At 35.2% G+C, this 22,263-nt stretch overlaps 1 protein-coding gene across 1 annotated transcript; it reads right to left on the bottom strand.

Annotated features, from left to right (window-relative positions):
• Positions 1-220: 220 nt before the first annotated feature.
• LOC113494766 lies at positions 221-22,072 on the bottom strand. Its single transcript, XM_026873218.1, has 5 exons — positions 21,755-22,072; positions 4,585-5,041; positions 3,199-3,366; positions 2,421-2,556; positions 221-1,901 (listed from the first exon to the last, which is right to left on the bottom strand). The coding sequence occupies exons 2-5, from the start codon at positions 4,808-4,810 to the stop codon at positions 1,766-1,768; spliced, it is 666 nt and encodes a 221-aa protein (XP_026729019.1). The 5' UTR covers positions 4,811-5,041; positions 21,755-22,072; the 3' UTR covers positions 221-1,765.
• Positions 22,073-22,263: the final 191 nt, after the last annotated feature.

Below are 22,263 nucleotides of genomic sequence, written 5' to 3'. Positions count from 1 at the left end.
AGGTTTTAAACTAATTTAGAATAATAATAGCTTTTCGATCTTCATTAGTGTAAGTGAGGAATTTATACAATAAAATTATGTGAATAGAATAGAATATACTTTTATGTGATTCTATAAAATTGAATAGATATAAAACAGGGTATTTGGCACAAAATCGAATTAGTCTGAATAGGTTGACTGTTAACTTTCGTGAGGCTCATTCTACTTAAATGATGCGAAGGTTTATTCACGCATATTTATTGGTGTAGCTCAACTAATTTTGGACCTAACCGGAGTCTTTCATGTCCCTGTGGCGGCGGGGAAGCGCGTCGAACAGCTCCGACTTGCTACCCACGTCTAACCTGATAAAACTCTTTAGTAAGGGTTCCCTTGCTAAATAAATAATTAAGAATCCGCCTCATGAAAGTTATTATAAAAAATGTTTTCGTATTTTTTGGGTATATATCCGACGGACTAGTTAGATTTTGTGATTAAATACCCTTTTGTATAATACTAATTAAACTACATAAAGTCGTTTGCGTATCATCGGCAACACTGTCATCTCCCCTTAAACAAACAGCTAATGTCTCAATAGTAGAAGTGATACTCCTACGAGCGATAACTAAAAATTTATAAAAAAAATGTTTTTCTAATATTTGAAAAGCTTTATTTCAGTCAACGTGAGTATAACGCGGATCGCTTAACCCACTATGCGCGAAGACTAGCAGTGTCAAGCCCCGCGTAGGACAAGCATTTGTGAGATCCACAAATTAATGATTTTTCTGAGTCTGGGTGTCTTTGTCCCTGTGCCATGTGACTTGAATGTTTGTAAACCCTCCGCGACACAAGGATTACACTCTTACGCGACACAATACATTCCTTATTACTTATCGTGTAAAAAAGAGATACCACTTGTAGAAAGACACTTATAAACTGATACAATAAGGTTGAGATTCCTGTTACCAATGACACGCAGTTGGTACTACAAGTATAGAATATAGAATGTACAACGTTATCCTAATTGGACGGATTAATTCACAACTATTAATAACAAGCTTATGTACTAACATTCAGCCTTAACATCTTAAAGTTATGTTAATATATTAAACCTTTGTATTGTGGCTAGACCTAATTCTGTTCAAAAAGTGTCAAAGGCAACAAACATAGACCCTATAGGCGTCTTATACTCAGTTAAAATCTTTAAAACATTAGTGAGGTGAAACGAAGTGGGGTTTTACATTGAGATTCGTATTATGTGTCAAAAATACTGTCATTTATGTTAATCAATAGATGGCGCTTATTTAAATATTCCTTTACCGACAGAGCTGTCAAAATTAAGTACTACTACTACTTACCGACTGAACCAATTAATGGCTATTATTATAACACAATAAACTGGCTTCTTTTACATGAACATGAATATCCTTACTAAGTTCTTCTCTAAGAGTAAGGCCTTGGCGCAGCAGTGGGATGTTTTAGCTGGGCTCGAGATAGAGATAGTAACAGCAACTTCCGGGCAACAACACCCAGAAGTTGTTTCTACTATGTCAAATCGGTAGTCCAACATTATTTTTATTATTATAAGTCAATGTTGTCTCACTGCTGAGCTGAGATTATGAGAGGGGGGGAGTTCTCTGCTTCCCCTTTGCTAGGCATCACTTTGTGCGGGTTCAATTTTCAACTTAGATTAGTTAAAGTCATTAATTCTGTCGAGCAACCCATTACATACTTTTTTTTAATTGCCAGTCTAAAGTATTATCTAGGTTCGACAGGGGTTTAATATATCTTAGTACAACATAATAGCTCCATTGACTTTCTCTTCTAAGGCAGGTGCTATCGTGTCGATGTCGCGGCCGTCGGCCATCGCTATGAGGATGCAAATGTTGTTGACGAATGCCGCAATACTTGCTGCTACCACTAGCCTGGAAAATAAATAGTGATGATTAAGAATATGTGCGGAACGAAATGCTAAAAGTTACAGTATGAGGTAAAGCTAGCTTTGTCACTGACATGCGGAATGGTAAAGATAGTGGGATATCACAGTGTGAATTTTAACAAAGGGTGGATAATACAAATGAAAATGTATATCGTTTATACTGCTCAAGCATTCTTAGAAAGCTAGTTCTTAGGCTGTCTTCGTACGTAAAAAAAAACATAATTTACTTGGTGTTCATTTTTGATTTTTTTTTCAAGTAACTTGTATGAAGACCTTTTATTACTGTATAAAATTATTTTACCTGCGAACAAAGCAATGCATAGTATTTTACCTGTATTTAACCAGAGATTTTCCACTGGAACAAAGGCCTCTTTCCTATTATTTCTCTTTGTACATCCAGCTTGTTTTTAAGAAAAGATATTTGATAAACTAGAGTACATGTGGATGGCGTAACTTTTAAGAACAATCCCTTTTTTTTTAAAAACAAACCTATGAAAATTCTTACCAGAAGGAAAGTCCAAGGTCAGCGGTTTCGTCTGAAGTCCAGGTATTAGCGAGGTCCTCATCTGACATGACGTTATGTTGTAACCTTAAGAAGTACTCCGTCAGCCATACTGCTATCGCTCCAAGGCTGAATAGCACTGAAAAGTGATAAGGTACAATTAGAAAAACAAAGTATTGGTCTTACGTATATTGTGCCTTAACTAAACAGTCGTAAGGGAATCTGTAATCGCAAATCCACAATGAGCAATCGTGATGATCCACACTCATAGATTGCAACCGATTTTGCACCAGCCGCACAAGCTGCCATCGTGGAAATGGTTTCGAACATATTTTTTCTTAAATAGTTGTTCGCCAAAAGCTTCCCAAAAATTCCAGTTACATGCACAACCCAGACTCAGGACAAGCATTCGTGGATCACACAAATGCTTCTTCTTCGCAGGGATCAAACCCATGACACATCACTAACATTCTGTAGCGTGATATGTTCAACCACTCGCCTAACAGGGCCCCGATTCTGACATTTACATTGGCCAATGAATGAATGGCAATTGGATTAAATTTGAAATTATTCCTACTCTCAGCATTATGCCAACACAATAATTGAAAATTCATTGTATTGACCTTGAGTGTACCGTCTCATACTAAATTTCCAATGTTTGAGTAGGAAAAATGCTTAAGAGAATACGAAGTGCAATTTTAAGCCAATTTTCATTCATCCATCGGCCATTGTAAATTGCAGAATTGGGGCCCAGTGCAATACAGTGACAAAAAACAGTCACCTGCTAAAGAGTTGCTGACAAGTAACGGTCGCGGCGGACAGCGCGCTCTCGCGGCTGATCCCAACGCTGCGAGTACACACGCGCCGCCCGCAGACAGTAGCGACGCGGCCAATAGCGCTGCTGTACCGCACCACGCCCATCGCCGGGATGGGTGGGTGCCGGCCTTTACTGAAAATGATAAAAAACGATGGTTAGGTAATGTTTTTTGAAATAGAATTATTATTTTGTTATTCCTAGTCATTTGGGATCGAGTTGGTTTGACAGCTGGATTGCCAAGTCCAAGTTTGTAGCTTCAAATCCTAAACTTAAGAAACAAATTTTACTTGAAGTTGGCTTGACACGCTACCGCGTATCTAGATGAATTTTAATACAATAAAAAAGTCAATTAATTTAATAAATGATGAGCATAGTAAGCTCTTAAAAACTTCACTGTCCCACCAATAGACAATATTAAAACAATTGTAATGTTCATATAACTTACGAGACATAAAAATGGTAGAGTTACATGCCTTAGCTAATAAGACAAAACAAGTCCATTACTTATGCAGACAATGTGACATTAAACGAACATAATCTAGACATTCATCATAAACCTGATCACCTACCAACACCTCATAAATTTATATTATTGCAAGTGTTGAAAAGAGACGCAGTCTACAGTGCAGTGCGCTGTCACGCTTGCACAGCAAGTCTTACTCAAAGGAGTGTTAGGAACTATGATGGTACAGGCGTTTGTCAAACGCAATGACTTTGAATGGATTACAACATGCAATCTGATCTTATCAAAGCTTTAGCAATGACGAGTATTGTTGTTCTGGTTTTTAAACTAAGATGAGATTATACAGGATGTTGTTAGATGGTGAAATACATATAGTGTCTTGTATTATAAACATTTTGAATAAGCTCGTACATGCATTGGTTTAGTTTTTCAGCAGCATTGGGATCAAACACCAATGTATTTATTTTTTTATTATTTAAGAAAGGTGTATAAAAACTTGTAAGCTAGGTTGGGTCTCATAAAACAGTAAAAACTGTTGCACTTTGAGATCAATAAGCGATTTTCTACTATTATATTATGCTTATGGTAGCTTGCTAAAACATACTGTCATTTGAGCCAAGATAGTTTTGTCTCAATCTGTTATTTTAATTAGAGTTTTTTATAAAGAAGCGTTCTCTTGATGAGAAAAAGTTTGAGTCATATTGTCTAATACCTAAAAGGACTGCATGGCTACAAGAGCAATAAGAAAGTCATAACAGTTGTTTCTCAAATGGGCGAAATCTTAGCAAAGAAGTTATCTGTTACAGTGTCCTGATAGTCCGAAATATCTCATATAACATACATATACTTATATTATCAAACATATTAATATATTGCAGCTTACTCACCACTAAAATCTCTGACTCTCAATCCATATCCTGGATTCAATTCTTTTCTGCCCTCGAAGAGTCCAAAACTGATTCTTCCCTCCGACTCCAAGGGGTTCGAGGTACGCCGCGCACGCGCATCTATCCAATGCGTAGTACCCAAAGACGCCACGATCAGCGCTATACACAAACACGACCCAAAAAACGTCGCGAATATCATAGACCGTTTAAACAAATTCAACTTCATCTTGCTTGTTTAAAAACCCAACCACTTTCACTACTTAGTTCATCAAGAATCCGCTAGATGGCGTTATATCACATTATTTTTCACATAGCTGAGTTAATTGACGTCGTGTTTTTATTATGTTTTCTAGCTATTCAAGTTGTGGGATTGTGTTTCTGTCGCCATTGTTAGAACCATCTGGTACCGTCATAACCGTTTCCCTTTAACGTATCTTCGCACGGGTTTTAAGAAAATCTGAAACAATAAAATAAAAAAATACGTTATGAAGGTTTACTATTGTTAATTATTAAGTGCATTTTAATTGGTCGCATTTGGTTTTGTTTATTATGTAATTATTATTTCTTACGCGTTACAAATAAGAGCGTCTACTCCATAAGCTCTTATTTTTAACGCGTCAGATTCAAATCTGGGAATTTGCGGGCGAATCACACCCAAGGTCAACGATCGAGAGTTTGAATTTAATCCAAATCCTTGTTACATTTCTTACATAATTATTATATAATCTTGTTTAAGTCGCAAAATGATTGCTTTTAATATCGTTTTTACTGCATTAAAGTAAAAGTGAAATTGATAATTTTAGTAAACTTCCGCGAATCAAAATTTTATTAAGAATGTAAATTGACACCGGTTAAAATCACGTCGCAGTACGCGGATTAAATTGGATCACTTAGCAATGTCTGTTTAGATAAGAATACTGAAACCGGCTTTTATTTTGTTTCCGGATACCCATTTACTTTTAAAAACGTTTCATTTAGTAATTATGTAAAAACAAATTGAACTTACTGGAGATATCGAGTTGCATAATAATAAGTGGCTTATCACTGTAAGTGTCTCGTAATGAAATTAATTTGTAACGCGAATTATCAAGAAATTATTTTAAGGAAGTATTTTCGTTGGTTCGCTTCAAGCGTTTAAGGACAAGCTCAAATCATCATTATATGAAGTCATCTTCATTAGGAAGCTATACAACATTCATTTATTATGGCAGAGGCTGTTGGAGCATTCATTTACTTGCAGAGTTTTAACAAAGGCACACTGTATGAAATCAGTTCTTACTACCAAGATACGTCAGCTTTAAATCTCATCGGATTTTGCTGAAAACCGATTTGACCATGAAACAACAGACTTCTAAGAATACACTTACACGCAGATGAGATATATTTATTTTTAACCGACTTCAAGAAAGTTGAAGGTGTTCAGTTCATCCGATACGTTATTTACTTAAAACCTAGCTATATGCAAACTTTCATGCAAGAAGGGATTAAGGTATTAAACATTTCTCGCTATAGTCCTGGTGCCGCTTTATTAGTCTATCTAAAGACCTAGAAAAAAGGTCCGAAAACAGACCTCTTTCTTTTTGTGCGGCTGTTGCACCAGGCGTCAGAGTTAAGGCCGGTGTACTGCTTCCCTTCAACCTTTTTAGCAATTAATAAATTCAAAAATAATACATTGCTTCATGCCGGTATTAAAACAAAACGACATTTGACTTGGCAATCATACTCTCATACCACCAGATTGATTACAAGATTCTTTTAAAGCATCTAAATACAGCTTCAACAGGTTATTAAACCCTAGAAAGTAAAAACAAATACTAATCGTCTGGGAATAGCCTTTGTGACCGCTAAATCAAGATACTCGAACCTCATATTAAAAAAAAAACAAGATAGCTATGATCTCACGATCTAATATCGCGTGTCCGGTTTTCAACTGACATTAAGCGGTGAAAACAATTTGCGACGAAAGTTTCATTATTATAGTTGAATATTACATGGTCTGATGCACACGGAATTAAAATATCTTATTTTCTGATTATTTTAGGCTGTGCAATGACAGGCGGTGTTGTATTCAAATTTTAGTAGAAGTGTTTTTAAAATAAACGAAGATTACGTGTTAAATAATGATTGTTTAGATTCTGCTACTGCATTGCGGAAATGCAAATATCACACGTGGTGACTGCGGATTGCAATGACGTAATTCTGGCCGAGCTTTTTATTCTTGATCAAATGACTAACAAGGAGGTTTTAACATGTAACACGTTTTGTACGTCCTTCATGATTACAGCATGAAATTAATTTGTTAACATTACACAGCTCGATTTTGCAAATATATATTTTAGCGCCAATCAAACAATTTGAATTAGGTACCTAAACTCTCTCACTTTTAAAGTGAATAAATATATGACCCTTGTATATTAATAATTCGACAAATATAATCGTATTCTTCAGAGTCAATTACGACAAAGTACTTGACGTCAACCACACAACAATTTAACAAAAACCGTTCAAGGCAAAAAGGTTTACTATGCATAAAAATATTGCTGTAATATTTATAAATAGGTAGTTACTGACGCATCACATGATGGCATATGGTCGAGCCAGTGCGCAGGCGCGGAAATTCTCCACATGCCATCCCTCGGTAACGGTCTATAGCATCGGGGGGTCCATACCATGATGTCTAACTAAGAACATTAAAGGTGTGTGAGCGAGACAGTGTATACGCCGGCGTATAGCTGCATCTCTTTTTAACAATCATCAAAGACTTGCATCAAGATCTGGTGGAAGGCCCCTGGGATCGGACGTGATGGTTAGAAACAACTGGCTGTAGTAAATAGTGGACCTTTTTTATGTAAGCGAAAGTGGGTCAGTAGAGTAGAAGGTTTAATTTCTTGACTAATCATTAGGTTCGTTTAGATTGAAACGATCTTGATTTCTATATCAGAAAGAGTAGTTGTTGTAGGCTTCGTTTTTAGGGTGACATGGTAAATGGTGGCTAAATATTTAGGGTGTGGAAACATGATTCTTGGCTCTTGAAATCTTAATGGGAAACACGGATTTTACATAAAAGCTACATGCATAGAACATAGCTATTAAAATGTATTCTAGTTGCGTTACTGGATAAAGTATTCTTTCTCTACTCCCTCTATTGACCCTCTAGCCCAGTTCTATGATCTGCTGGTTTTTCATAGTCCTCAACTTCGTCATCTCCATCTGAGCCTACTTCAATTTTCTTTCTAATTTTAGCCATTTAGGGATACTTAATTGGGTTATTTTATTTGCTCCAGTGGTCATCTGACATTTGTCTTTTACGAAAATTTATCTTTACATTGCTTTCGACATTTATTAGGAAAAAACATAAAAAATCTAGACTCATTCTCCGACATTTATATTCAAGGTTAAGAAGACGATAGACGGCGTAATATTTACAATGTGTTAATATTTATATGATTGGAATAAGAACCGGTCATTGCGCAGTAAAGTTGTCGGAATATAATTTCTTATTGGAAATAGAAATAAATAGGTAAATAAGAATATAATTAAATCTTCTAGCTTTAAGTAGGTACTTTCGCTTCTAATATTAATTAACATTTAAACAATATTTTAGTGTTTGGTCAGAATGTCAAATTATGTAAAAGGTTTTAAGGGAATCCTTATCAAGGGTTCATATTTACTTATTATAACTTTACTTCACTTTTTTTTAATTTTGGGCATGCAGAATCCTCCAGATTGTTCCTATCCTGGTCCCGTTATTAGAGGTCAGTACCATGTCTATTTCTTTTTCCAAAATGTATTCTTAACAGGTTTAATAATGTGTGTATCGTCACTAAAATTTCAAAAACATGTTTCCAAAAATAACAAATTAAAACGTTATCACAGGCGAATGATAAGTCTTAGATTAACTAGCATTATAAAATTAGAGGAGAAATATTTGAACACAAAAATGACAGCGTTAAAATCTTTATTATAGCTACTTCAAAATACACGTACGTGATGGATGGATGATATACCAATTTATCGTCATAATTCTTTGTCATAACATCAATTATGAGCACGGGCAATCGAGCATGCATACATAAATCATATCGATGCTATTCGATCACAATAATCGATATTATAGATTACATTTAATATGCAAAGGCGAACATTCACAAATCGCCATTCTCACATTCATACATTTAGACGCACATGAGGCTTTAAATCGATTTGGGCCACTTTCTATTTATAAAATCTATAATGCGTTACGATTTCACCCTATGTACAATGTTATGTTTAATTCATAGGAAACACTTGCTATCGCATTGTATGTGGGAAAGGAGAAATATCGGACAACCAGTGTCTCGTCAAAGGAATGTATGGAAAAAATGGTCTTAGGAGAATGTATGGTAGTGAGACTGTGACTACTAACACAGTATGAAGTGTTAATTGTCACGAAGACGTTGTTGATATAGAAACTTAGTGTGTTACGATTCTCAATGAAGGTTTTATGCAATTGTGGGTGTTCGTTAAATGTTTAGAGGCATTCGACTACATTTGGGTAATAGTAGGTCGTTAAGATCAAACAAGTATGTATTATGCATTCTAGTCTCCAAGGCCAATACATTTAGTTTAAACGGGTTTTTCAGGACGACTGATTAACGTATGAAATACTATGATCATTGTTGTCACAAAAAGATCAACTTGACTGTCTGAGTAGACTTTGCTTGCTTTAGGTCCACAATATGGTCAGAGACACAAAATGTCCAGCAGCTGTGTTGAAAGGGAAGATAATACGATCGCCTATAAAATATCCCTTCAACCATGTAATTAAAATTTCAACCTACTTCCACAGCATTAAGTACCGTTATCCATAACACATATTCAAGTATAATTCCAAGTAATTACACAAATCAGTATACGGCAACTAATGAATCCTTTCAACCTTGACAATGGGCAGATGTAACGGACGCGGGGTATCCACGCGTCACGTCAAGCATCGGTGCCCGTAACATAAGGTCATTGGAATACCCAAATGTTTTTAAACTGGAAACAGAATACAGAAACAACCATACAACCAATAGACGTGAAATACTTAGAACAATTCTTCAAAACAATTCTGTCAACTAGCTGAGATAGGACGAAGCGCTGCAATTGGATTGGCCCATTTTAAGATTAACTTTATATATTAAACGTGGTTATAGTAAACGTGATGCAGATTCATAAGTCTTTATTTAATATCGCTTTGTTCGCACGTATTCATCGGTATAGGCCGATTAGTTTCGGATCCAGCCGGCGACGTAGTCTCGATAAATACGCATGAGTACCTAAATCATTATTAAATAAATAAAAAACGACATTTTTGAGTTACGAGTACCGGACAACCTTTTTAAGATTTAGTAGACCATAGGTTGACAGGCATTCCTCTTCAAAATACTTCGTCACATCGGTCGCGGGATTACACTACAATTGATTATTCGTTTTGTAAAACATTGCTTCGCGACTACGCTATAAGCAAACTATGCATGCTCTACATTTATTGGATAGCTAACATAAAGCGAGAGATCCGTTTCGTCCCATATCAGTATAGATTTATCTTGAGCTCGGTGAGACATGTCGACTATCATAAACCACTATGACCGATGGCGGGGGACATCCTCATAGACTTCTTCCCCCTCGGAACAAGAAATGGTGACAGATTCTTAGTATCTGAACTGTTTAGCCTTTATGTGGCAATGCATTGCAATTAGGTGTAAATGATGGCAATGCAAAAAAGCTAGCAGATTTAATGAAAATGCTGCAAAAATTTTTGAACCTCAGGATTTTTTACCCGCAGAGCTCATAAAGTATCGGTATTAAAAGCTGAACTTTCCAAATCCTCAGCCATTCCTGCACATAGAGTTATTTAAATCTCATGACAAATATATTACGCACATATTGTATACGAGTTCCTTTTTAGTTACTGTTCAAATATACAACCGAGTACTCATAACGCTCGTAATTTAAATTCACAAGTTGACAGAAACAAATGCAACGAGAACCCCAAACGCCACACGTTACGCATAGTTGCCGATAAGGTCATTGTTATATGACCAACAGTTACGAACAATCATGTGAAATGGCATGCAATTACGTAAAGGCGTTCATTAAAATTTCTGTTTCAGGGCCTGAGTTCGCGTGTTATTGATTTAATTGGGGTTTTAAGGAAATATTTGAGATATCATTACTTTTAACTAACATTGAATGTTCAATGTTTTTAAGACGAAGTTTCTATCCTTATTAAGGTATCTGCGTGTATTTAAGACACTTTCAAAATGTTGATCTTAATGACTCAAGTCATACTCTGTCTGACTCATGCAATTTCTGTGGATAAGAATCTCCAAGTGACTCCGGAAAATAAATACGGAAGTGTTTATAATTTTTACTGTATCCGGAAAAACTCGGAGACCACGTGTGAACCGGCTGTTACGTAAAATTATAGCAGACTTTGAACTGTTCCAATGCAGAAGAAAGTGCAATGCAATTTAGATAACAAGAAAGAACATTTTTTTTGCCCATACTCTTCCCAAATCCCTCCAGTCACCACACCAGTAAAACCAGTTCAAAGGTACCGACCATGCTGATCAACTTCTTATTTACAATGCTAACCTACGGATGACCCCCAGCTGTGAACAGACCTACTCCAGTATCATGGAAGGTAAAAACATTGGTGACTGCAGATTAGCGATTCCAGATTCCCATATTTGGAATCCTTACAATGCCATTTTTCGCCGTTTGCATTGATATAATAATTAAGAAAGTACATGCAACTTTCAAAATGTCACGTTGGTACTTTGCGAAACAGCAACTGTATTCTGGTTTCAAACAATACAACACCCAGTTAGGACTAGTTTCAGCCGTCAATAAACTGTTCTAGATATCAGATTTTCGAAACCGAGACCGTATTGATTCATCGATTGCGACAACCGATTTTGTTGTTTGGGTAACTTGAGACAATCCTACGTAAACTTTTTATGTAAAACAATCACGTACATGTTAGGTTGTGTTCGGAGGTTTTTAATATGAGAACCTTGTGATACCAGTTAGACAAGCAAAGGATGATATAAAAGAGATCCCACGTCAAATTATTATCTTGTGAACGAACTGCTACTAAGACTTTGAACCGGGAAGTTGCTTTCGGTCTCCGTTGTATAGTTAGCTGGATTATTGTCTTTTGATAGACAAATGAGCTGAGCAGTATTCAAGATCTGTATAGTTTCGATGTTGGTAAAGTCTTAATATGTAAGCAATAAGGTTTTGACGTTCAATATTTGTTAATGTATTAATTTATGGTAAAGAATGGGTATGTTATTTTAATTGGTATTTCAGAAGATCGTTCTTTATAAAAACTATACATGCTATTGCAGAAAATGCATCATACATAATTTGCGAAATATGCGAAGTCTCGTGCATTCATATTTCTGCTTTAATTTATTAAGCCTAATTTAAATATTCCACAGTATTTGTCATTAAAATCGAGGTCTTTCAAAGATATGTAACTTTCGTAACGTATGACTAAAATTACATGCAGTTTTCTAAGTATCATTTACATTGCGGAAGATATCCAAGTTGTCTAGACGGCTTCCTTATATGTTCTTAGTTTCTAGTTTCTTACGACATTTTAAACTTACGAATCGTTTAATCACTACACATGTCACGAATGCAAATGGATTAAATAAGAATATTTAGAATTTTAGACTACAGTTGGTAATACTGAATAGAAATAGAAGTAAATGCTTGATTTCGATCGCAATCCCCTTCAATCAAATCCATCAGTCCATGATCGCGATCGTGAAGTCAATAAATTGAACGTCAATCTTTTTTGTTCATGCTCATGAATTGAGTAAGCAGATCAGGATCAAGATTAAGTGTGTATGGGGCACCAGAATTGACAGGTACATTTACAGAGGCCAGAGTGGACGTTTAGAAAACTGCATTTGTCACATAAAAACAATCTTATTTATTTAAAGCAATACAGACCAAGGCACCCTGCCTTGCCACGACAGTAGCAATCGAATTGAACACGAAACGGTAGACTTTAGAAATTTAGACAGACTTTAGACTTTATCACAACAAAAAATTTTAAGAAACAAGAACTGTTTATTTTTTTATCACGTTCGTCCTAAAACTAAATAAACCTAACTAAACTGTAAAGCCTCGAAGTTTTACAGTCAACTTTTTGTTCAAAGCTTTTTGTTTGATCAAGGACTGCGGGTGGTCTTCCAAAGTTTTTGTCAAATAGTAAAAAGTGTGTAAATTTTGATGAGGAGTAAGATAATTCAGCGTAACTTCCGGACGTGCTTTGTCACGAGCAACGGGTTTTTATTGAACAACAGCTCACTATTGACGAGAAATGGGTCAGAAAACTGCGAAACGTAAATCACATCAGAAGAGGGCTCATTATAGAGGTTCTTGTAGAACAGAGTACAAATAGATAATCTGTTGGAACATTTAAATTAAAACTTACTGAATCTATAAGGAATATTTATTGATTATTACGTTACTTTGATTAGAAAAGCCTTCCCATTACAATTATTGCTAAGTCATCTGCTTGTTGGTTCGATACGAAGTTATTGGCTGTTGTCAAGGCAACAACCAATATCTTGATATTGCTCATTACTTAAGGATTTAGCATCCATATTTCGAAAAGCTATTAAACTGAATTGTATTTTAAGCTAGGACAGCAGTACCTTTAACTAGCCTCATACAGTATCTAGGATTAATGACGTACATACAACCAGTTCTATTGTATCATCACCGCATTTCATAACATATGACCTTCCTCTCAAACAATACAAATTGAGGTCTCTATTTATTTTTATATCCATTGTACGGTAGGCCGCAAAACGCAAGACAATAGGTGAAGCCAAAATCAACCTTATTGGTTTGGAACAATGCCCATCACAATGGCCAAAGCTGTGAGGTAGATTGTACTTATTGTACGTTGAAAGGCTTTTTACGGCCATTTTAATTGACTCCACATCTATACGAATCGGTAAACGTTTCGCTATTGAAACTCTTTGCTAATAGATAACGTGTAAGCGTTTCTGATAGGTTTAAACGCAATAATGAACTTGATCGGGCAAAATTGGTCACAGATTAATATGTCAGAATTCGCAACGTTCGAAATTCAGAAGTTATTTTGGGATATGTTAATCTGACGTTTATTAAGTGGAGAGCATTAAACAAGTTGCGCTATGGAACGTTGAATAATAATTCACGAAAAATTCGCTTTGTTGAATCAGATCGATTAGATATGGTCAATTACGGGATTTTGAAATAAAACAAAAAGTTAAACTAGTACCTTCTTATAATTTTATTATTTAACTTCAATAAGACTTCATACAATGGGCATGGAGCATTATTATTAACTAATTAAATCAGAACTTTCGGAATCCTACCGTTTGACTCGTCAGCGAAAAGAAACAAACCCCAACAACTCAATACATCATTTGAATTTTCCGTCGCGCATCGTCTAGACCCCATGCTATTACTACAAAACCAACGCGGCGTCAAAGCATCGTGATTAAAGACCTCTATCAATTACGTCGTCACTTTATCAAAGTCTTTTACGTAATGCTTCCCCCATCATCATGGTATTTCATTTCCACAATAGCTGCAAGCCTTACGCCATCATTTCCTTTGCCGCTCTCCAAAGAAATAGTTTGACGTTTGCCTATTTCCTTACCAAAGTCAACTATTGTCCATTCAGTCATGCTTTCAGTTAACTTATTGTGTAACTGGTCATAACCTGTTAATTATGCACAGTGAGTTAACAGTTCTCATAGCATTTAACCATCGGTTTACGGTTAACGTGGAACCGTTCGATTGTTTTCTTAGTTTAACCGTGGTTTGCCGTTTTCTATTAAATATGGTGTGGTCAAGTTTTGGTGATTTCGTTTAGAAATTCGTGTCGATTTGATATTTTCGTGTTTTTTATGATTTGGAATTGATCAATATTTTTATTTCAATGTGTATTTCGTAAATTTGTAGTATTTCGTATTAATTTTTTTAGGTCCCAAACCTCGATAAGGATTTTGTAAGCTAACATTATTTTTGAATTGTTTTCTTTAAACAAAGATCTAAATAAACGTTTACTAATACACGATTGCTATTATTATGTAGGTAAGCTAAGCAGTCACACCACTATAGTTATAGCTTAGTACATAAAAATATAAAGCATAAAATCACTCTCAATTTTTGCGAACTAACATGATTTTTATTTGATTTGTTAAACCCAACAAATTTAATCATCTAATTAACCAAAAACAAATCTAATGACTATTGAAATAATGTAGGTACATTATTATCAAAGGAAAGCAAGTGAATGCGCCATCTACATCAACATACTCAGATGAAGCTAGGAAGACGATGTAAACAGAGATGGAAAGTCTAATCATCAATGTACTTACACAGGAAGGCAATTACCTCAATGAGTTTGTTACAACATGCACGACACTATAAGTGGTGCCATTGTTTTTGAAAACATGAGATTTGAAATTATACTTATTACCGTAGACAGTTATAAAGTAGCGTCCATTGAAGCTTAAGGCAAAAAATGGCGCCGTTGATATCTTTTTCAAGTTACAAATTAATAGTGTTTGGATTCTATTTCTACATTATGTTGGTCCCAAATTAGATATATTTGATCAGATAAAGGTATCTAACATTACTAAGGGTCAGTTCGGCGATGTATAATTTAAGAGGAAGAACAGAATCACCTTATACAACCATTTCCTTGCATTAAATGTGATCTCCATCCATTAGAAGTTAAAGAAACATTGTGACGGGCGAATATTGATACATTTTGAAATAAAATCTATTACCAAAACCTATTTACTGGTAACAGATATTCTAGACGTAACTATAGCATGTCGCGAGTATATACATTGATATCAAATACACTTAAATTTGAATACCCAGGTCAGATAACCACAGAACCCGCATGTTGGTTGCATAATGCTAACATTTACATCACATCAGAGTCTGATACGTTCAGCTATACAACAGTTATCATTAAGGAAAATGAGCTTTAGTGCTTTGACATACAGTCGCTAGTACTACTAGTAATAGTAACCAATATTAAAGGTAATAAATTAATTATTGATAACCAGCTTTTCGCCCGCGGCTTCGCCCGCGGCTTCGCCCGCGCCGATGTCGGTTATATCGCGTTTCCAAGAGAACTCTTTAAAAGTCCGGGTTAAAAGCTATCCTATGTTCTTCCTCAAGGTCAACTCTATCTCTGTACCAAATTTCATTAAAATCCGTTCAGTGGTTTAGACGTGAAAGCGTAACAGACAGACAGACAGAGTTACTTTCGCATTTATAATATTAGTAGGGATAAGTGAAACATCGGGATCCATCGATACTTAAATGAACTCTTGCATCTTCTATGATCTTTGTCATTCGAAAGTGTAACTGGATTTTCTAAATCATTGCACCTGGTATTATAATTTCTTTTATGTTTGATTTGGAAAGCGATAGTTTCTTGTGCCTTCAAGTGTAAATAATATTCATGGTCAATTCTTAATACTTACCAGTTTTATCAGGTACAGTCTTTTGCGTGACTGAAATTAATGAGGCTAGTAATTGTGTCATTGCCAGGTAAGTCTCGTGTAGTAAAAGACCAAGCATAATAATACCATAACTTTACTGGGGGTAGGAAGAGGTCCAAGTTATGTTTTTTTTTTAAATGACTCCCGTACTATCGAATGAATCCTCGTGTAACGAGTGGTTTCACAAAAAATTCTAGTCACTTGCACAAAATCTCACGGACTCGGTACGAGCTTTTGGGGATCGCAAACATGCATGTTCTTAGCGGCGATTCCACACGTCGCGGACAGAGAGTTTAGGGATGTGACTAAAGGTAAGACTCAGCTATCCGAGCAGTCACTACATTGGTGAAAATATTATTACTTACTTAGCAAGTAGAAAATTACAATCACTATAAAAGTTACCTACGGAGAGAACAAATCACATATGGGTGAAGTCACACGCTGGCAAGTGGGAATTATATATGAACAGTGAACGACTTACTAATTAGTATTAACTTAGATTGGAATCTGGAGTATTAAACGTAGATTCGTAGATACGACGTATACGATTCCAATGATTGAACAACTAGATTATTCAGTAAAACCATTTTCGTCATAGCTTAGTATATAAAAATACAGCATAGCATGAGTCTACCCTCAAACTTGTTATAGGTATGCCTATACCAGTCATAAAGATTGAGTCATTGGTCGATCTCGGCATTCCGGGTCAGTATGCGAGCGTGTCACATTTAAGCGATGCGGATTTATCATTTCATTCATTCTTGCATCGAATGTATAACATGTGATCTTCACAGCATGTCCACATGAAACGCAATCATTTGTTTGAAGCACTCAACGTTGGCAATGCCTAATTAACGTGCGATTCTTCTCACAAAGTAGACTAGTGTAGTTATTTTGTCAGCTTCAGACAGCTGTATTGCAAAATGTTTAACCCAGTTCAAGTTTTAAGTTCTTAAACTATAATTTAAGTTATTTATCAGATCCTGCTTCTCGAATGGTTCAGGTACAACTTGGTTATCAGTTTTTAAACCGCCGCGCGTTATTGACGGTTTTCACGGTAGCAAGTAAAATAACCTAGAAAGCAAACAAACTCTAAAAGACATTGATGAGTGCTAAAATGTATAAACCTTTTACATCCCCTAACTGGGTAGTCCAACATAATACAACTAGGCTATCAGCTAGCTGTTGTCACCGATGGATGCTATAACTAATACGAAACATGTGTTTGTCATTTGCTACAGACATCAAAAGACTATACTCGAGATATTCTAGTAGTCTGTTTCGCTTTACCGAGTAAACCACTCAATCGATTTTGATAATATTTCGTAAGGCTTTAGCTTGACAAACAAAAAAGGGCATAGGATTGATACTGCGATGTCCGCGATCTACAAGGGCGTACGCGTGGGTGATACAAGCAAGCTATAAAATATTTCTGATAGGTAAGCGGCAAAGTAAAAGCAAGCGACTCAAAAGCTAATTCAAATCATACTAGAAGTCACTGACATCTAAAACCTGGTTCTGACTACTAATTATACTACGTAATAAGAATACTAGCAATAAGCGTAACTATTTAAATTACTATCTTAAACACGAAAAGAGAAAAAAGAAACCAAGTGTATAATTATGGCAATAACATTTAAAATAACTAGACGTATTTGCATGAGACACGTAATGAGGCACTCAGCCACGGTCTTTGTGTTTATACTCTTTAGATATATTAAGAAAAAATAGGAAGGAAAATAGAAGAAATGATTCCTATTGACATAACGAGAGCGACAAGTGTGACGGGTTTTTTGCAAACAAACAAGAGAGCGAGCTATTGCTAACATTGATATCTGATTTTGATATCTATGAAGATTGAAATAAGGACTTGAATCGAATTGATGGTGAATGATTTTTTGGGCTTTTTAGTGTTGAAGGTAGCAAGCGTTAAATTAGCTGACAATGAGATTGTAACACGTCCTGTTGTATAAAAGGTGACTAACTAGGTGCTTGAGAGAAACATCTTGAAATAGTGAGTTTCTTAAGAGTTGGGTTTGGAAATAGATGGCAAAGTCATTGTACTCTTGTAGATTGATTATTGTTTGAGATGGTAGGACGGTAGAGATGATTATTCATTCCTGACCGGCTAGCTGTGTGGGACATATTATAGACATTATGGTGCACAAGGGTGTGCTAATACAGATGCACTCCCTGTTCCTTTACTCTTATAGCCCGAGGGAACGGCAATCCGACACGACCGGAGAAATGCTAATTAATCAAATTTCTTACCACTACGGTATCACAGATTATTGTATGTTACAGTTTAGAATGGCACAATGTCCGAAGGAAGGTGGTTCTGATTTCTGATAAGTTTGCAACGTTTTTACAGGAGAATGATAATCTTGTATTCTGGTGTAAATTTTGACGAAACAACGATTAATCGTTTATAGAGAATGAATACTTAATACCATGTACAAGATGTATATACAAGACACACTTTATTTGGGACCCCCAAATGACTCATGACAAATGATACCCGTGTCATTGGCTACATGTAAAACAGAAAAGTACTGCATAATGAACTGGGCAAGGATCTAATAGTGGCGGATAAATGTGAATTTTCCTCAGAAAAAAATATTCTGTTCTAGTTATAAGTTGTAGGTAAGGCTACACTAAGAATAACTTCTAAAACAATGAAAGGTAAAACATAAACAGCTCAAGGAAACACGATTGTTATAAAAAGTGAACGTGTGTTAATCCTGTAAGCGCTTGACTTTTTAAAACAGTACATAATATATGCACCTTCAGATATTGTCATAGTATGACGCATAATGACATTTGTTCGAAGTATTGAAGGCTGTCTAAGGGCCAGCTCTACGTCTTAAAGTGTTGCTATTATGGTTGTGGAAATACACCATGACCATTGCCCAGGTAACTGGGTTGAGGAGGTATTATAGGCAGTCGCTCCTTGTAAAACACTCGTACTTAGCTGAATCCGGTTGGACTGGAAGGCGATCCCAACATAGTTGGGAAAAGGCTAGGATGATGATAATGATTATGGTTGGGGAAATGTGAATACACGGTAGAGCTTCATCTCTCTTCTAAATCCACAATAATATTACTGTAAGACGTGACGGTAGGTCCCCTGGTGGGCTTGTGAGTTAATAACTGTCTCTACATAGATAATTACAATGTTTATAATAATAATGTCTAACTTTGAGAAAGACAATCTGTTAGGCATAAAACTAAGTGTACAATACACTGCATAGATAAGCTTATAATATTCTAGAAATATTTGTTTAAGAATTATGCTTATACATGGTTGATTCGCATTCTATGAATAAAGGGTTGTCATTCATCCGCATTGGTCCTAGTAAAGGGCAGCCGAGGAGCGAACGGGAGGCCTTCATTTGTAGGGCAAGATTAAGAAATTGAAGTTTTTGCGGCAATGACGATCCCCATTAATAAATGAACCAGATTACATGTTTTGGTCTCATGCGGCTTCTTTTCTTATATCTTTTAGCTTATATTTAATATTCTAATAGCTACGTTGTACTATGTTTAGCTACGTTGTACTATGTTTAGCTACGTACTTTATCTTCGTCAATGATAATATTCGACCTTTTTCCTCAAAGCGTGTACTATAAAACGGAAAAGAAATGAATAAACACGTTGCACTTAAAATCAAACACGTCCACAGTGCATAGATGTCTTAAAAATGAAGTGGGAAAAAATAGTCGACTATTGGGGACGGGTTTTATTTTCTTTAGCCTTTTCGTGAGGAACTCTCAATACTGGAAGACAGCCCCATACTTGACCGGCCTTTTTAATCTTGAATCATTCTAATTACAGTTTAAGTTATTTCATCTTTATTATAATAATTCTAATTACCTAGATAGCAAGCAGCGTTATATGACCCTAAAAACTAAACACGGTAATAATTCAGCCCTTGCTCATGGTAATAATAACTCAAACAGCCGCGCTCGAAAGTGAAAAGTGAAATCAACTTACGCCCATATTAAACAGCAAATAAAAAATTCAAACAATCATCTGTATTCTCCAAGTCAATTGTGTGTCAATGGGAATTATTCTACAAACTTCTACACTATAATTATTGATCCGTAAGTGTATTGGCTTGTTTCCCAGGTATACTGTTTTGCTTCTTGGCGCCGTAATATTGCCAGAGCATTGCAATGTAATGTGAAGTTTATGTTAATGCAATAAAGATGATATTTATACTTCTTTTACTTCAGTCTTTAGTACGAATGGGTTAATAATTACCGAATGCGACACATTGCGGATGCCGACTTTAATTTCTAGGTACAATCTGTTAATTTTTTTTTTGCCCACTTTTTACCCATAATCACACTCTTCAACTGCTTCAAAGCTCTATTACTTTGTACATGTTTTAGCAGAAGTTTAAAATATGTTAGGTATTAAAGACCTCAGGAAGTATTGGACTTTCTGATATATAATGTCAATATGAGTCAATATGTACTCAAACCAAACCCACTGAGAGTGATGTGTTTAGAGTTTGAATCTTTTGTAGGACAATTGTCGACCATACAAGTGTTCTGTGCCTAAGTATCTTCAGGTTTCAGTGTTTTTTAAAACCCCCCAGCACCTTGGAACAGGAATATTTTTTTAGGAAAGAATACATTTAACGCACCAGAGCAAGAAGTACCTACAAGTGTATCAATACCCTATTCGTACACACACACATAGTAAAAGCAGTCTTCATATGAATAGACAACAATGTACTGTTAATTTATGTACAGTAGGGGGTAATCAAGGTCATTTAACACATCTTGAGAGCAGGCTTGGAATCTAGAACTAGGTGGACGGAGCATTCTGTTGTTGAGTGAGATCTGTTACTAATCACTTATTGTCACATGTAGATGGTTAATGAAGCAGAATTGCTTTTGAATGTTCTCAAATATTTTTTTTTTATATTTTTGTTATCTGCGATAAAGAGTTTTGTATATCAGCCTTAAAAAATGTTTCAACCTTTTTGCAGACTTAAAATAGAATATGTTTATTTGTATTTCTTAATTAATTGAAACCTGTAGAAGGTTGCATATAACCATGCGTGTTTTGAAGCAAAATAAAAATAAATTGAGCATATGATTTTAATTTATTTTCAATGAACTTAATAGAGTACTATAAAAAGTTGGTTTTTAAGTTTACTTGGATAACAACCTGGAAATTTTAAATAGTTATATGGCCATTACAATGGATAAGTATGGAGGATTCCGAGTAGTTTCTTTTAGTAAATAATGAACATTTTAAAAACGTTGAGCAGCTTTTATTGCTTCAAACCCAATTAAAAGTTGCTACTAAATAACCATTTAACATGGAAATAGCCAGATAAGTTATAAAACAACAATAAATACAATTTAAATGAAGAATACAGTGAGTAGTTATGGCAAAGGTAAATTAATACAGGGCCTCACATACACCTAAATAAACGAATCCGTGATTACCATAAAATTTTGAAGCAATTATCTACTTATAACACTTTCTCACCAAATCTCAACATTAATAAACTAAATAAATACTGGAGAAAAGTAACTAACCGCGTATTTTTTTAATATTCCGGACTTATAAGTAGTTACCCTTACCTGATTATCACGGCCTTGTTTTAAAAACTTTCAAGTGAGGATGTAAACTTGTTGACACAAAATTATAACTTGAGAACTTCACAGCAATGTTTATTAAAAACGAACGTTTAATCACAATACAAATTTAAGTTAAACTTGCACTTGTCTTTTGTTTAATAGTTGTTGCAATAAAATATATTTAAGTAAAACAAATATCACGAATTCACAAACTTTCTTAGCTTCTTCGAATTCTCATGCGTGCGTCGACCATTGCGTTCGGAAACTTACTTAAAAATGTTGCCAGCTATTAAAGCAAAACTTTGTTAAACTTGCTAAATGGTAGAATTGGAGATTTCGGATATAAGTTTTGGTAGAAATCTTTTTTTAGTGGTTTATTTTCATTGACTTAGAAACATAATATATCTTATAATACATTCATAATATATCTCTATGTTTATTTTATTAAAAAGTAGCTTCTAAAATTAAAAAAATTAAACTGGTTATTATTTTAAACTTCGTTGGTAAGTTAT

This window comes from Trichoplusia ni, chromosome 6 (genome assembly GCF_003590095.1).
Source record: "Trichoplusia ni isolate ovarian cell line Hi5 chromosome 6, tn1, whole genome shotgun sequence".
NCBI lineage: Eukaryota > Metazoa > Arthropoda > Insecta > Lepidoptera > Noctuidae > Trichoplusia > Trichoplusia ni.
This window is presented reverse-complemented; position numbering and strand designations above follow the sequence as displayed.

What these genes read in the sequence shown, in the direction of transcription:
- LOC113494766 (XM_026873218.1), bottom strand. Translation starts at nt 4,810, where the DNA reads ATGAAGTTGAATTTGTTTAAACGGTCTATGATATTCGCGACGTTTTTT. An exon ending in TGTCAGCAACTCTTTAGCAG is followed by an intron (nt 2,557 to 3,198) that starts GTGACTGTTTTT and finishes ATCACTTTTCAG; the next exon opens with TGCTATTCAGCCTTGGAGCG. An exon ending in GACCTTGGACTTTCCTTCTG is followed by an intron (nt 1,902 to 2,420) that starts GTAAGAATTTTC and finishes TTTATTTTCCAG; the next exon opens with GCTAGTGGTAGCAGCAAGTA.